At 36.6% G+C, this 15,223-nt stretch overlaps 3 protein-coding genes across 3 annotated transcripts in view; 1 reads left to right on the forward strand and 2 right to left on the reverse strand.

Moving 5' to 3' along the window:
* Positions 1-252: 252 nt before the first annotated feature.
* On the reverse strand, positions 253-6,734 carry cldn15lb (claudin 15-like b). The gene is made up of 6 exons (XM_065280386.2): positions 6,593-6,734; positions 3,581-3,818; positions 1,722-1,886; positions 1,450-1,531; positions 1,024-1,137; positions 253-923 (listed from the first exon to the last, which is right to left on the reverse strand). The coding sequence occupies exons 2-6, from the start codon at positions 3,798-3,800 to the stop codon at positions 833-835; spliced, it is 672 nt and encodes a 223-aa protein (XP_065136458.1). The 5' UTR covers positions 3,801-3,818; positions 6,593-6,734; the 3' UTR covers positions 253-832.
* A 700-nt stretch (positions 6,735-7,434) lies between these two features.
* parlb (presenilin associated, rhomboid-like b) lies at positions 7,435-13,675 on the reverse strand. The gene is made up of 10 exons (XM_065280375.2): positions 13,466-13,675; positions 12,719-12,920; positions 12,445-12,585; positions 10,912-10,960; positions 10,730-10,825; positions 8,517-8,666; positions 8,357-8,427; positions 8,173-8,274; positions 7,990-8,087; positions 7,435-7,895 (listed from the first exon to the last, which is right to left on the reverse strand). Exons 1-10 carry the CDS (start codon positions 13,537-13,539, stop codon positions 7,781-7,783), a joined length of 1,098 nt encoding a protein of 365 aa, XP_065136447.1. The 5' UTR covers positions 13,540-13,675; the 3' UTR covers positions 7,435-7,780.
* A 399-nt stretch (positions 13,676-14,074) lies between these two features.
* LOC135770677 (nucleotidyltransferase MB21D2) overlaps positions 14,075-15,223 on the forward strand; it is a 6,415-nt gene continuing 5,266 nt past the window's right edge. The window contains exon 1 of the mRNA XM_065280373.2: positions 14,075-14,657. Coding sequence (XP_065136445.1) covers positions 14,423-14,657 — 235 coding nt within the window. The 5' untranslated portion in view covers positions 14,075-14,422. The remainder of the gene's footprint in view (positions 14,658-15,223) is intronic.

Consider the following 15,223-nt stretch of genomic DNA (forward strand, 5'->3'; position numbering starts at 1 on the left):
AACCACGGCATTGCCATTTAGTGCAGATAGAAATTCATTTGCATTTAAAAGAACACACAAAAAAATGCACATTTTTGCTCACACCTACAAAGTGGCAATTTTAACATGTTATAATAAATTATCTATATGATATTTTGAGCTAGAACTTCACATACGCACTCTGGGGACACCAAAGATTTATTTGATATCTTTAAAAAGTCTTGTGAATTGCCTCCTTTAAGATTCATATAAATGGCACTATTAGACAGCATGTGTTAGTGACTTGAGTTTATTTCCACAAATAAAAGAGCTTTTCAAAAACCACGAGTGTCAATGTAACATTTATATAACATATTAAGACAATTCATACAAACTTTACATGCTCTGGTGTGAGGAGCATTAAGATGCAAATAATAAAAATACAGTTTACAAGACCAAGCACACCAATGGCACAAATGCTGAGTACAGAAACTCACAGAAACATAAAATTGAAGTAAAACTTTACTGTTAACTTATTCCCTTTTGACCAGCAGGTGATGCTGTCAACAACATTACTAGTATTCTTGTTCATTGTGTCAGTGATATATAGTGCTGATATACATCCTTTAAGCTTATCCGGGGGTTACCCAGTATCTAAATGGTTATTTCTGTGAAGTCAATTCAAAATGACGTAAATTTTAATACATGAAATCAGTCTTTGCCCTCAAATCTTCAGCACCTGTAAATGGTGAAACACATCGAGTCCCTATATAAAAACCCCTTTCATAACACAAAATAATAAACCTAACATACACAGGCCTTTAGTGCTTGGCCCTTAATAACAAAAAAGTATGAAAAACAATAAAGGACACAGTTAGACATAAGCTTTTGAACTGCTTTTATCCGATGAAGCATCTGTTCTGTAGATCTTCTGTGGCTGTGAAGTGTAGTTATAACTGTAACCCCTGAGATAACAGAGAGAACGAGATTAAAATGTGTGAATAAAACATGAATTATGTTTACAGATGTGTACCATATCTCTGTTTCTATTAAAGTGAGACTCACTGTGTTTGTGCTGGTGCTGGATTTGTCTTACAGGACGTACAGAGTAATCCACCACCCAGTATGACCAGTGTTGCTGCAGCCCAGCCCATATATAAACCACTGCCCAATTCAAATCTACACAGAGAGAAAGAGAAAGACATTGTGTCCAGATGAGTATAGTAATCAATATTCAGTCTTCATTCACATCTTTATAATGTGAAAACACTGTCAGATAAGAAGTACAAAAGCTGTCATTAGGACAGTAGCCTACCCTTTAACAACTAATCTGTACCATCTAGGAACCCTTAGGTACCCCAGAGACAGCTTTTGTAAAAAAAAAATTCTGAGATACAGTGGTGATACTTTGACAAGTGTATTATATTATATTATATAAACGTGTGTGTACAGTATTTGCTTGTGTAAATGTTAAATCTGTTATATTGTCACCTTGTTCCTCCATAAAAAGGATTATTAAATTCCTGAACGACTCGAGCAGCGTACCACGATACAGCCACAAGAACACACACACCTGACAGACAGAGCAAACACATACATGTCATTGTGCTGAACGCACATAACATCACACAAACTCATTAACTGAGACAAGAATGTAACGCTTTGCATTAATGTAAACGACTGAAACTGAAATGAAGTGATGTATAGAGAAACATGTGATACAGAGGAAATGAATGGATGTAAGTTTGTGACATCACACTGACCGGAGAGGATGAACATCACTCCTGCACAAAGAGCCAATTTGCCTTTAGTGTACTCGGACGTACTGCCCAGTTTAGTGCACTTCAGTCCCAATAAAGAAAGAATGATGGATAGCAAACCCAGGACTAAAGCAATTATCATCAGAGCACGACACGCCTGAATATATCCTAAAACACACACACAACGGAAAATAAACATATAATATATATAATATACAATAAAACAAACATAATGTAATGTAACACAAAATATAACCATCAGTATTTTATTTGCTACATTTGGGTTTTGGACATAAACATAGCTTTTTAGGCGCTAGTTTGGTGTAATAACAGTTTGTTATTGGATATATGTTATAGTATACATGTAAATGTGACATTTGGTATAAAAATGGTAATGATACAGTAGTCTGATGTATATCAAGGTGTCATATTATTACTGGGTAAATTCAGATTTCATATCGAAATATACCGCAGAAAATGGTCAAAAAGTGGTCCCTACAGTTGTCACTGGGGTGGTACCCTTTCAAAAAGTTCATAATAGTACCACAAAGATACATATTAATACCAAAAACTGTATACATTAGTAAGTCGAAGGTACATATTTGTACCAAAAACTGTATACTTTAGTACCGCAAAGACACATATTAGTACCAAATGTATACATGTCTGTAGGCCTACCTAAATGATACATACAGTATTAGGATCTTTTTAAAGGGTACTGCGCCAGTAACAGCTTGGAACCATTTTGACTGTATCAAAATAAAATAAAAATAAGACATCATATTTCCTAAAAAAACATCATAAAAGACCATTCGTTTGTTTTGCATTCTGAAATTATTTTTACAACACTTTTCTTAATATATATCTATTTTTTTTCAATGTGTTTATGTATGGTGTATGTGTTACCATCCAGTGCGAGTAAAGACTGAAAGCTCCTGCAATTGGAGATCCCGGTGCTGTCTTCAGCACACGACTGCCACAGATTCTGGTATAGCCGTACAGATGTGATCACGCTGCCCGCGAACGACGACACGCGCCAAAAATCATTCGCCAATGACATGCCCGTGAGCAGCCAACCCGCAATACACATAAAAACCCCCACTATCTCAGTTGCAGTAGACATGATTTACAAATCCAACGAATTTAAAAAAACACTTCCACCGAAGTCTGTAAGTTGACGAGAGACAATACAAAGACCAGTGTGTGAGATCTGTGTCAGTCTGTTTGTTTTATGCTCAGAACTTTAGTCAGAGTAATAAAACCATAAACCTTCGTCCTTCCTATACAGCACTGAAACACAATGTCTTGACAAAGGAAGCATCGTGCGATTTATAAAAGATAAGTTTGTCCTTGACCCTAAAAACTGAACAGACTCTCTGCTAAACTGAGAACATCCAAATAAACTGGATTTTAACTTTTTTTGGGTGCAAAACTTGCCATAATGATGCTTTAAATGTCAGAAGATCACAACACAATGTGATATTTGCTATATACAGATGCTCAAAGTCTTCTTTGAGTTCTGGTGTATGGTAGTTTTACCATTAAACTGGAATAAGTCTGGGTATATCTAAAATGGATCTACCGAAACTGTTCATTCAGTGTGTTTGAACTCTGTGGAGCTTTATGAGTTTTTATGGCACTATAGCTTCATTTTGTATTGTTTCTGAGGTAATACTGTATGACTAACACCCACATGCTTGCTCTATGAGTGTAAGTCACACCTGCTCTCCTCCTGTCGTGGGTCATAAAATGCAGACAGACTGTTGTTTTATGTAGTCCTTAGCAGTGGGAGATTTATAAAACTTTATGAATAAGAAAGTTAATATTAGATTATGGGAAGATGAACTGGGTGTGTGTCTCACCTGCAAGGCCCAGCACAGTTTTGAATCTCTGACACTGAATGGCTCCCATCGAGTTTGATGCACACGTGAGCCAAAGTCCTTCAAAATTCGAACTGCTGGTAATCACAGCATCTGCATTACTGCTCGTTTTCCACAGAGCTGAGTTTGTGCTGCTGGACTCCAAACACCAGCCGACGACACCCAGTAACAAACCCATCACCTGAACCACCATAGACGCCATTATGACACAAAATCCAACCTGTGAGGAAAATGATATTTACTGAATCATTCACAAAAACAGCAGATAAATATTTCAGTCAGAAACTATATACAATGCACTAAAGGTTTGTCTGTTTGCCAAACTTTTTACTTTTAATTTATTTTCTTCTGCTGTCAAATGGTTTGAGTTATACTTAACTGGTAGAACTCAATATGTCTCTATGAACACCTATCGCTCATTAGCTCTTAATTTATGCACAGGGGTGCCACAAGGATCAATACTTGGCCCGCTTTTGTTTAGCCTATATATCAATGATTTGCCATCAGTCTGCCCTGATATCAATACAATAATGTATGCGGATGACACTGTAATCTATGTGCATGCCAAGACAAAACATCTGGCTGCTGACAAACTACAGCTATGGACCAGATTACAGGTTGCTAACTCCTTGTCTAATATAATTTTAATGTATTTATTTAAGGGAAGGCCTATTAACAACTGGCCGGGGACTACAGCTGGAAATTGGCCGTAGAGGCTAAAGCTGCTCCTTTTATGAAAGGAGACTGTCCACGTTATTATAAACCAATAAACTAAACTAAACTGTTTCTCAGGTTCTTTGTTATAATATAAAGTTTTTACCTAAGGTTAACCATACTGAAATCTCAGATATTAAATATTTGATGGCTTAAATACCCTTGCAAAGTCTCTGTTAAATTTGTGTAAGCATTTTTGCATTATTTCAGATAGATGTCTCTTTTCCCGCCATTGACAAGTTATCTCGTGCAATTAGGAGAAAACATTTGCATAAAAAAGTGTTCCTGATGAATTTTTTACATATTCACTAGATATCAATAATTTTAAACTCTATGTATGTTTTGATAATCATTCTAAATCTGATCTCTAACAAAATTCCTTCAGAAAAATGCAATTATTTCAGCTTTTGGCTAAAAAAATATATTTTTAAAGAAAAATACCCATATTTCAGAGTTAATAAGCAAAGAAAAAATATAGATAAGATGAAACCTTTTTTCCTGTTTTGTTTGTTTGAAAGCAGAGGGTCTGTTGTTTCATTTGATATATTTGTATGTTTATATATTTTTAGGAGACAATTTTCCTGGGAGGCATTTTGTGAAACTTTTGTGAAAAGGGACAACTTTTAAAATAATGGCTAGCGGGGAATGAGTTAAGTAAGTGTAAATTTCAAAATGGTCACATCCATAATTAAGAAATGTCACATCCATAATGTTTCCTTGTTTTAATTAAAATAAAAACGCATACAAATATTAAAATAAATATGCATAAAAATATTAAAATATGTATAATCTGTTCTTTGAAGAGCCGTCCCTTCTCCATTTGTTAGGTATTATTGCTTCTGGTTTGTGCATTTTAATTCACATAAATCCTACAAAGTTTGTCGTCTCCCAAAACGTGTGTCCTTTTTTGTCACCTCTATTACATATGCTTGTTTGCCAAAGCTAAACAATTGGGTTTTTAATTGTTTTTGAATGTTGCAAGATATGTGGCTGAGCAGATTGCACTAGAAAGATCAGTCCACCAGCATGGAGAAATGAAGGAAAATTAGCGGGAACGTGATTTAGTGCCCCTTTGTGAAGGTTTACCTTATCTTAAATAAAAAAACTCATAAATCTGATATTTTTCTGATGTCTGGAGTCTATCATCAGGGGTTTAGGAAGATATAAACAGATGGTTTAATATATTGGTAATGAATGCTTTTTCAAAGAAATTAAATTTAAGGTTTTTGCCCAAATGGTTTTCTAAACAATCATAGGAAAGTTCTCCAATAACATCAGGCTGAAAACCCTTCATGGGTGTAGATATAGAAAAAGTTTAGTCAAACTCAAATTATTTACAACAACCGATAAAGCTGATTTTAAAAAAAAGAGCGATTTATTTAATATTCCAAAGTGGTGACAACATTTCCGATGTGTGACGCAAGATCAGGATTCCCATCCTTTCTAATCGAGTTTTTTGTACATTTGTCACCTTGAAATTTTTTTCAGTCGATTATCTGTAGGTGAATGACACAATAAACAGTTTAGTCCAACTAATGACATTAATTCTGATATGATAAGCTATTTTGGTATTACACTGTATTAATAAAATGACAGGGAGGAAAACAAAAACAACTCAATTATAAAAGATTTGTTCTTCCTCATATTTCCATTTAAAATATGTTTGGTCCCGGGATAGATTATACCTATTTAAGTGGGTCACGAAATAAAAAGTTTAGAAACCCCTGAAGGATTCATGTTGGCGTTTCTATAATGAAAGTGTATCTCTCCTTAAAGATCTCAAATCAGAATTATATGATAATCAAATTGGACAAAACATCTCTGAGAATAAAGATAACAGATACACTTCATGTTGAAATAATTTTAACATAAAAACAAACTTGCTAACGTTTCGATGTCATCAAATGCTTTAGTTTGTAAAAAGGAATCTGATAAATATTTAATGTTTCTATCTATAAGAAATTGGTAACAAGAAGGTTGTATTTGTTACATTAGTAAATTCATTAGCTAACATGAACTAACATCCTTCTACAACATTTATTAATCTTAGTTCATATTTTTAGCGTTTACTAATATATTATAAAAATAAAACCATGAACTAACATGAACTACATACTACACTGTCAGTAACAACCATTTACAGGCTAAAAAAGGTAAAGGCTGAAAAACTATATTTTCCAACTATATTAGCCAATGCATTTATGTTAACAAATGCAACATTTTAGTGTTGTTATTATCATATAATCATTAAGTAGATTATACAGAAATGATATCCCATACCTGTTTGGCACCTGATGGATGTGTGAGCTGATAATTAATGTGAATCTTCTTCTAATGTGAATTGTTGCCTGTGAAAGTGGATTTCTGTCCATATATAGGACGCAATGATGGGGCACAGGATTCACTGTGTTAATATTAGCTTTAGGTCATTAACCCTAAAAAAGGATCAGAAAAAAGAGGGAGAGATAGTGAGCTGGTCTCCTTGATCCTCTTTTTAGGTGAATCTCCATTGGTTTTTGATCATCTGTGGATTCAGGGTCATTTGTCTGTTTCACACGACACAAACATAAGCATCATAGCATGACAATTTTGAACATAACTATAAGATGAAATCATTAATAATATATTTATTGATACACTGTAAATATTCTGCAGACTACTTTTAAGTATTAAACCTCCAAATCACTTATCTTGGTGAAATGATGGGTTACTAAATAATGACAAACTTGTGTCATATTAATGTTAAAACACAAAATAAAATACAGTTTAATTTTGGGATGAGACTTGTCCTTGACATTTCTTTGTGTGATTCAAAGAAAGCTGGTAAACAAGAAATGAGTCACAATGACTTCATATAAACATGAGGAAGTAAAAACACAATGTTTAATGATCTGATATGACACCACAACTGCTATTGAACTTTGACCTTTCCCACAAAACGACACCGAAACACTTTCTCCTATGTGTGCGGTGTATAATGCGTGTGTGTTATGGAGAAACCTGGTGAATCATTCACATCTGACAGGAGGTCAAAGTCTCTGAACCGATGAAACTCCTGAAAATAAACAAAACTCTTACAACACACTCACAAACTTATAAACACTGAATTTAAGAGAGAGAGAGATTTTAAATAAGCATTTATTGTTCAAAATGACAAAGTTACAGACTATTTTCAACATTAAGATTTCTGTACATGGTGTTGATGCCCGTTTCGGTTGTCACAGTAAAACGATGCTGAAGCTCCGCCCCTCATTACGTTTGTCTATACTTGGATTCAAATCTAAACTTAGGGGGCGGAGCATAGTGACATCACAGTAACACTGCTGTTACTCAGTGTGACAACCGAAAGCGGATCTTGATCTGACAAACAACGTCTCTCATACACACTCAGCAGAGTATCAAAACAATACAATATGTGAGCGTGTGTGTGTCTTTCCTCTTCTGTGCGTCTACCCATAATGCACTGCTTTAAATCGAGCCGCTGCCACCTGTGCCCGGACCTCTCGTTCTAAAGTCATGCCATTTCTTCACCAATGGCTCTCTGTTCTTCCAAATAAGCTCATGGCCATAATTTATATACCATCTGAAGAAAGAAAGAAAAAAATAATAATAATCAGATGTCGAAACATCACATCACAGTTCCTGTATTAGTGTTAAAACGTGTGTGTGTAACTCACATGCCAAATAAAGCCCCGCCTAAATGAGCTGCGTGATCAAAGAAACGCCATCCCAGAATCAATCCCGTTGTGTCCAAAGCAACAATGGCCTTAAGAGCCTGTTGGCAAAAAAAAGATTAGGATGTAAAATTATTATTGTAGGCATATACACACTTTCTATTACGCATAAACATACAAACTCACGATTCCAGCAGTGAAGGTGTACATAGGGAGGAAGATGATGGCCAGTTTGGCTTCCGGCATTTTGGTGCAAACCGCTGCTAGGACGGCCATGATGGCCCCTGACTGACACACATCACACACATATTTATTTATCTATCACATTTATACTATGCAATGCTTAAAAATCATTTAGAAATGCACTTACCGCCCCCAGTGATGGACCCAACCGACCCGTCGCTGTTTTACTCAAATAACTGACAAATGTGGAAATCACACCTGGTGACAAACATTGACACAAATTAATATCTCAAATATTTACAAGCAGAAGAGGAAGCAGAAAACTTCCTAAACACACACAGACACACCTGCAGACAGGTAAAGAGCCATGAACTGTTCTTTGCCCATCATGTTGATGATGCTCGATGAGAAACTCCACAACACGTACATGTTTGCAGCCATGTGAAACAGAGAGTAATGACTGAATGTGGACAGCAGCATGGGCCAACATAGCGTCTCTGAAACCAGATCACAATACAGATTAAACAAAAAAACATAAATTATATTTCACACTACTGTCACATTTATTCTTTATTGTTTTATAGGGGTGTAACGATAATTCGCGATACACACTAATAAACCTGTACGGTATCGCCTATGAATCGCAAAGCCAATATTATACACAGCTCCTTCATGTATTATGGCTCTTTGATCAGGATAAAATCCTTATCAATCTGAAATCACTGTTAGTTTGAGTCGTTTATAACATGCATTTGAAAAAGCAACACTCGTCAAACATTAATATTCTTTATTATCATGAAAATACCTGAAAAGATTTTAAGAACAGTGATATAAATACTTCTGCACTGCACTTCTGAGTTTCTGCACAAGAGCGCCCTCTGGCATTTGGATTTAGCAGCATTTCAACATAAATCATTGAGAATGAGAAGCACAGCAAGCATCGTTACACCCCTATTGTTTTAATTACATTGTAATTCTAACTCATACCTTTTATTGACAAACTGTACAATGTCTATTGTGTTTTATATTTTTATTTATTATTTACTGTTTGTGCTTTTTTTTGAGTAATGATAAAATGATATGATAAAAATGACCTTTATCCATGTGATAAAGGTGTTTAATCTGACACAGATTGTATCCCATTTAAATTAAACATAAAGGCTACTTTGCATGCATTATAAAATAACTGCCATATTTTCCGGACTATAAGTCGCCCTTTTTTTTCATATTTTGACTGGTTTCGCGACTTATGATCAGGCGCGACTTCTAAGTCAGTATGAATTAGTTTTGACTAAAGCCGCGAGAGTCTGCTATATGCCTGCGAACTTGATGCTTGTTGGCTTGTTTTGTTCATTATGCCTGTTCAGCCTTCCAGGTATGTTCTGTATGCTATTGTGTATAGTGTAAATAACTGATAATGTTACGTTAATGTATGGACACCTATTCAGCCTGCTGTTCTGTATGCTATTGTTAAGTTGAATAACTTGCCTTTCCAGATTAAATGTATGTTCTTCTGCTTAAATTTTGTGAAATAACTTTCTAAATAAATGCGATGTGTATTCCATTGTGACTTATATATGTTTTTTCATCTTCATGACGCATTTTTGATTGATGCGACTTATACTCCTAAACAACTTATAGTCCGGAAAATATGGTAATCCTATATTCTAGGGATGCACCGAAGGGAAATTTCTGAATAAAATTAAAAACTCATTATTGCACAAGTTACATTCAGACTGTCCTTTTTACTATATTTATTTATCAATAAATTTTTGTAACATTCCAGCAGTCATTATATGGCCTTACACTTGGTCACTTCTCTGATCAGATAGCTATAGATAGACTTGTTAAAACTGTATCATCTACATTCGACCACATAAATGATCTTGGCTAAACGGATATTAATCCGATCCTTTATCCCCGCGCAAAATGCAATTCACCTGTTTATTACTCTGCCTTAAAAAACTTGCAACAACTCTTATAGCACTGTATGTAGAGCAGCGGACGCGTGCCTGCGTGCACGATCAAGTACAAGAAAAGAGAGAGAGTGGCAAGATTGACAAGCGGTCTAACAAAAATATTATTGTTAATAAACGTTTTATTTCTCGTTTAATATACGCGTGTTTGTCACTGTAGGACTTAACTAATTTTAGGAAGTTTTTATTTCGCACTGCTCTATAACATGAGATGAAGAGCTAAAGTCTCTCGTCCTCCATGCTTGTGCATTCAGCAGATAAGTTAAATACCTGGGTTCACTGTTGTGTCTTTCTCATAGGCTTCATGCAGTTCAGGATGTCTTCATTTTAGATGATAAAATTTAACATGTAGTGCTGTATGTTTTTTGTGCGTTTTTCTCAGATGCTTTAAAATGCTTTCGCCAACATTTTTGCTGCATTTAGGCATCTCTCACTCTCCGCTGGTTGCTATTTGATCGCATAATCAAAGTCCTCATTATTTCCTAAAATGTTTTCGGCCTTTTAATAAAATTAGGTGCATCCGAAGAAGATTCCCAATCAAAATCCACATGTTATGAAAGGTACACAGAAGGATAAATACTCACTGGAGGCGGGGTTTGATGTGAAGTACTTGAGCATTGAACGCTGCAGAGATGGAATCCTCCAACAACAAAACACCAACGCATTCGCTGCAATGATACCTGAGAGAGAGACAGAGAGAATATAATTAATCGAGTACACCAGCTAGATGTTTGAATATTAAGATGTTTGTGTATTACACACTGACCTGTGACGGTTTTTTGTCCTTCACTTAAACTGTTCCACCACTGGTTAACCTGCAGACACCACATGTGCATTAGCACTGATCAGCACAGCAAAACAGTTAAGACGTTTCAACAGCATTTATGCTATAATACATATAACTGCATGACTATCTGTGGGCAGGACATCATTGCTCTCATGTTTAAATAACAATGAAAAAAAAGGGCCAAAGGAAATCATCATTATCTGAGGACTGATCCAACAGGCACATAAAAAGCCTGTGATGTCCCACAACATCATGAACCCTTTAAACATGTGCAATACACAACTGACTCACATTTATATTTACATTGTACATTGCTGTATATCTGTACTAGTATAACAATACTTGATTGATGAAACACTATAAATACAGAGGGCTCTATTTTAACGATCTGAAACGCAAGTGCGAAGCGCAACGCGCAAGTGAGTTTGTGGGCGGATCTTGGGCGCTGTTGCTATTTTCCCGGCGTGAGAAATAACTCTTGCGCCGGGCGCAAATCAATAAGGGGTTGGTCTGAAGTAGGTTCATTATTCATAGGTGTGGTTTGGGCGTAACGTCAAATAGACCAATCAGAACGCTATCCAACATTCCCTTTAAACACAAGGGCGCAAGTTCCATGGCGGGTTGCTATTATTATGACGGATTTACCAGGCGCACGCCAGGAGCGGTTCACAGCCGAGGAGACCGACGTCCTTGTACGGGGGAATCCCACGCTTGCCAGCATAAATCGGGCACGCCGTGTAACGGGAGGTGGATCTGCCTCAGGACTTGACGCCAGCAGAGGACATCGCTGCGTCCACCCTCACCGCTGAAAGGGTTTGGGGGCTTTGAAATCGGACCCAAGAAACGCAAGCAAGGTCCAACCCCAAAGTACTCTTACAAATCAAGTTCATATACATTAAGGTTTCTTATGAAAACATTTTAACTATTATTTACATAAAATAAACGTAATACAGCCACACAACAAAGTTATGAAAATATTTTAATCGTTATTTGCTTGAGAATAAATAAAAACTATCACCACAATGCTCACCACTATGATTCCCCTTATCTCGTGTATTAATATTTTTAAGTGTAACAATTTATGATTTGCAAAAATAACTGTTGCATCTGTGTAGATTAGATAAGCAAAGTGTATGCGCGTTGTGCACGCTATACATTATGGTCCAGCATGCGCCCTTAAAATAGCATAATGAACCACGCGCAACGCGCCACTGACTTTAGACTAGTTTTTTTTGGTTAGTAGCGCAATTGTTTTTTGAAACTGCAAAATAGCATAAGAGATGGTTTGCGCCGCAACACGCCTCCTTTTTGCGCTGAACCGCCCAGGGAGCGCGAGTTCATTCCCTAGTTTGCTGACGTGCATCTGTGGAGGGAAAAACCCCGCTGTGCGCCGGCGCAAAATACGAATGATACATGCGACACTGACAAAGTCAATTGCGCTGGGTGCAAGATAGGGCCCAGAGTGTTTATGAAGCTCATTCTGAATCAAGACATTTATACATTCACACACACCTGTTTGCGTAAGTCTCCTTGCTTCTGTGGCCGTATCTTTTCCAGCCAATCCGCTTTGACCTCGTCAAAATAACTCTGTACCCGAGATTTTAAACTTTCATACTGCCATATCGCCGCACCACCGAATGAACAACCTGTAAACTGAGCTGGTGTTATTATCACACAACATTCTTACATAAGTGCTCGCAGAATAAGAAAACATGCTTTAAGCATCCTCTTTATTACACAACACATACAAATACAGATAATACTGTGTGTTAGAAAGTATACCTACCCCTACTGTAAAGACAAACGGTTTAACCAGCCTGCCGAACGATCTGCTGGATCTTTGTGGAGCTGGCGGGTCTGGCAGTGGGTCCACGGCCTTCTTGAGCACAACTTCATGCTGCTCCCCTACTTCTGCCAGACCTTTATTTGGCTCCGCCTTCTTTGCAACCTTTCGAAAGCCACACCTCTGCTGGGTCTGTAGGGTTAATCTACATGGAGAGCAACAACAACCATAAGTACAGTATAAAATAATGCACTCATAGTGATTTGTAATGGATTATATGGAGAGCATTAAACAACTTTCCTTTCATTTATGATGAACTCTTTAAATAAACAATTACTTTGAGAGAATATAAAGACAAAAATGTTAGTAAAATGTAAAAAAAAACACAGTAAAATGTCATATTCATCAGGAATTTTAACCATTAAGATGAAACTGAATCAACATGATTGTGGATACGTCATCAATTTTATTTTTTCATTTTAAAAGTACTATTTAAAACTAGTCAATTTTTATTATCACATCTTTAACCGGGACACACTGTTTACATACACAAACAAAAAAAGCTTTATATCATTAAATGCTGTCACATAGGGAGCTTCCGATACTCCATGTTTATTATATGACTTCAAATGAACTAAAGCCTGTATGTCAAAACATGACTTCATGAGCTTATTAAAGCCGTTAATCCTCATGTCAGTGGACCGGACAAACTGATCTGAGGTGCTCGGTAAACGCACAATGTTTTATTACCTGTTCTTTAGATTTTGTGTTATAATAACCTCTTCAGATAGCCATCTGAACACTGCGCCCCTCACCGCCATCATCACTGCGACCCCGGTGACGATCACATGCGTCTGCTGCTTCCGCTTCCGACACAGACCCCGCCCACAGCGGCTCCTGTTGGAAGAGAACAAGAGAGAACTCCGCCCTCAGCGGTCCTCGTTCACAGAGAACCCCGCCCACAACGACCCGCTGAATAAAAACTCCGCCCACAGCGGCCCCTGCTGGAGGAGGACTGACACAGCATCTCATAGACTTCCATTGTATCCATAACATGGTAATAATAATATATAACCAGTGTTTATAACCACAAAACCTCATGCAACCCTGCTAGCATGACTAAATTTACAGTAACATATTACAGTTATCCATATTATATACAACATATAACAATATATGATCCTTTTAAATAAATATATATTTTTTAAAACATAAATAAAATTTTTATAATGAATATTTATTATTATACTTTATGCATAGGCTATTACTAGTTATACTTTAGATTGAATTTATAATAAATAAGTTTATAATATAACTGTTAATTATATTAATAATGTAATGTTCAGGTATAGGGGAAATATTATTTTAAAAATATATTAAAATATTTTACATTTAAAACGTGTTACTTGACTTATTATACGTATTTCTAAGTTTATTTTTATTTACTTTAATATTTAAGCCTACTTATAATTCACATTTTGGATACCGTTATGGTTTATATTATGTTACGTAACGTTTGTTTTTATTTGTTTATATGTGTGTATTTGTCAGGTTTGTTTATATATGTAATTTAATTCATTGGCATGTTTGCGGCATGCTTTGCTTTTATGTTTTCAGGGAGTGTTTCGTCTGAGGTAAATCCCTGAGCCCCACCGCCCAGTGTCCCGTACAGCGCGTGCGCTCCGGTTCCATCGTCTCCTCGCGAACATGGCGGCGCCTGGGCTCTCCAGCCGGGCCGGATCAGCTGGCAGCAGTCCCACCGCCACACCAAACAGCACCAAACCTGTCCCGCGCCAACCCGAGCTGGACTTCAGGTCCGGTACCAGAATCGAGGATCTCAACCGACTAATCGCCGAATTCACCAAACACGAGCAGCGGGAGTATGACGACCAGCGCGCGTTGGAGATCCATACGGCCAAGGATTTCATCTTCTCAATGCTCGGTGAGAAACAAACACGAGATGACACAATGTAACGAGTAAGATGCTCATGCATGAGCGGATACAGTGTAACAGTCCGTGCATGAGATGCATCACATCTGAAGTCTTGCAGGTTTAGTTGCTTCTCTTTGTGAAGCGCTTCAGTCTGTTGTGCAGTTTCAACGCCCTAAACTCATGCATGTGATTTATTACATAAGATAAACTGGGTGCTGTTAAATGAATTCATTATCCAAAGTTATAAATCCTGACATCATTTAATATCCAAAACTTTGTTATGTATGATAATTTGAGCACGAATGGAGATGCTTTTGAAGCTGAAGAAGAGGATTTACTTACAAATACATTTGTGAGGTATTAAGGTTGCCAAAGAATGTATTGAAATAATGTTAAATTGTTCTCTGATATAGAAGGTATGTGGCTTTATTAAGTGCAATAATTATCCAGATATGGTTTTATGCATTCATTTACAACCCTAGGATTTGCCCTCACAATGAAATGGTCTATTATTACCTTATTTAAAGGGTCTTGAATAATAATGTTGAGCTCTGCTCCGATTGGTTGTTTCACAA

Source organism: Paramisgurnus dabryanus, chromosome 8, assembly GCF_030506205.2.
Source record: "Paramisgurnus dabryanus chromosome 8, PD_genome_1.1, whole genome shotgun sequence".
NCBI classification, from domain to species: Eukaryota; Metazoa; Chordata; class Actinopteri; order Cypriniformes; family Cobitidae; genus Paramisgurnus; species Paramisgurnus dabryanus.

What these genes read in the sequence shown, in the direction of transcription:
- cldn15lb (XM_065280386.2), bottom strand. Translation starts at nt 3,800, where the DNA reads ATGGCGTCTATGGTGGTTCAGGTGATGGGTTTGTTACTGGGTGTCGTC. An exon ending in AACTGTGCTGGGCCTTGCAG is followed by an intron (nt 1,887 to 3,580) that starts GTGAGACACACA and finishes TGTGTGTTTTAG; the next exon opens with GATATATTCAGGCGTGTCGT. An exon ending in AGTGATGTTCATCCTCTCCG is followed by an intron (nt 1,532 to 1,721) that starts GTCAGTGTGATG and finishes TCTGTCTGTCAG; the next exon opens with GTGTGTGTGTTCTTGTGGCT.
- parlb (XM_065280375.2), bottom strand. Translation starts at nt 13,539, where the DNA reads ATGATGGCGGTGAGGGGCGCAGTGTTCAGATGGCTATCTGAAGAGGTT. An exon ending in GGCTCTTTACCTGTCTGCAG is followed by an intron (nt 8,428 to 8,516) that starts GTGTGTCTGTGT and finishes GTTTGTCACCAG; the next exon opens with GTGTGATTTCCACATTTGTC. An exon ending in ACACCTTCACTGCTGGAATC is followed by an intron (nt 8,088 to 8,172) that starts GTGAGTTTGTAT and finishes TTTTGCCAACAG; the next exon opens with GCTCTTAAGGCCATTGTTGC.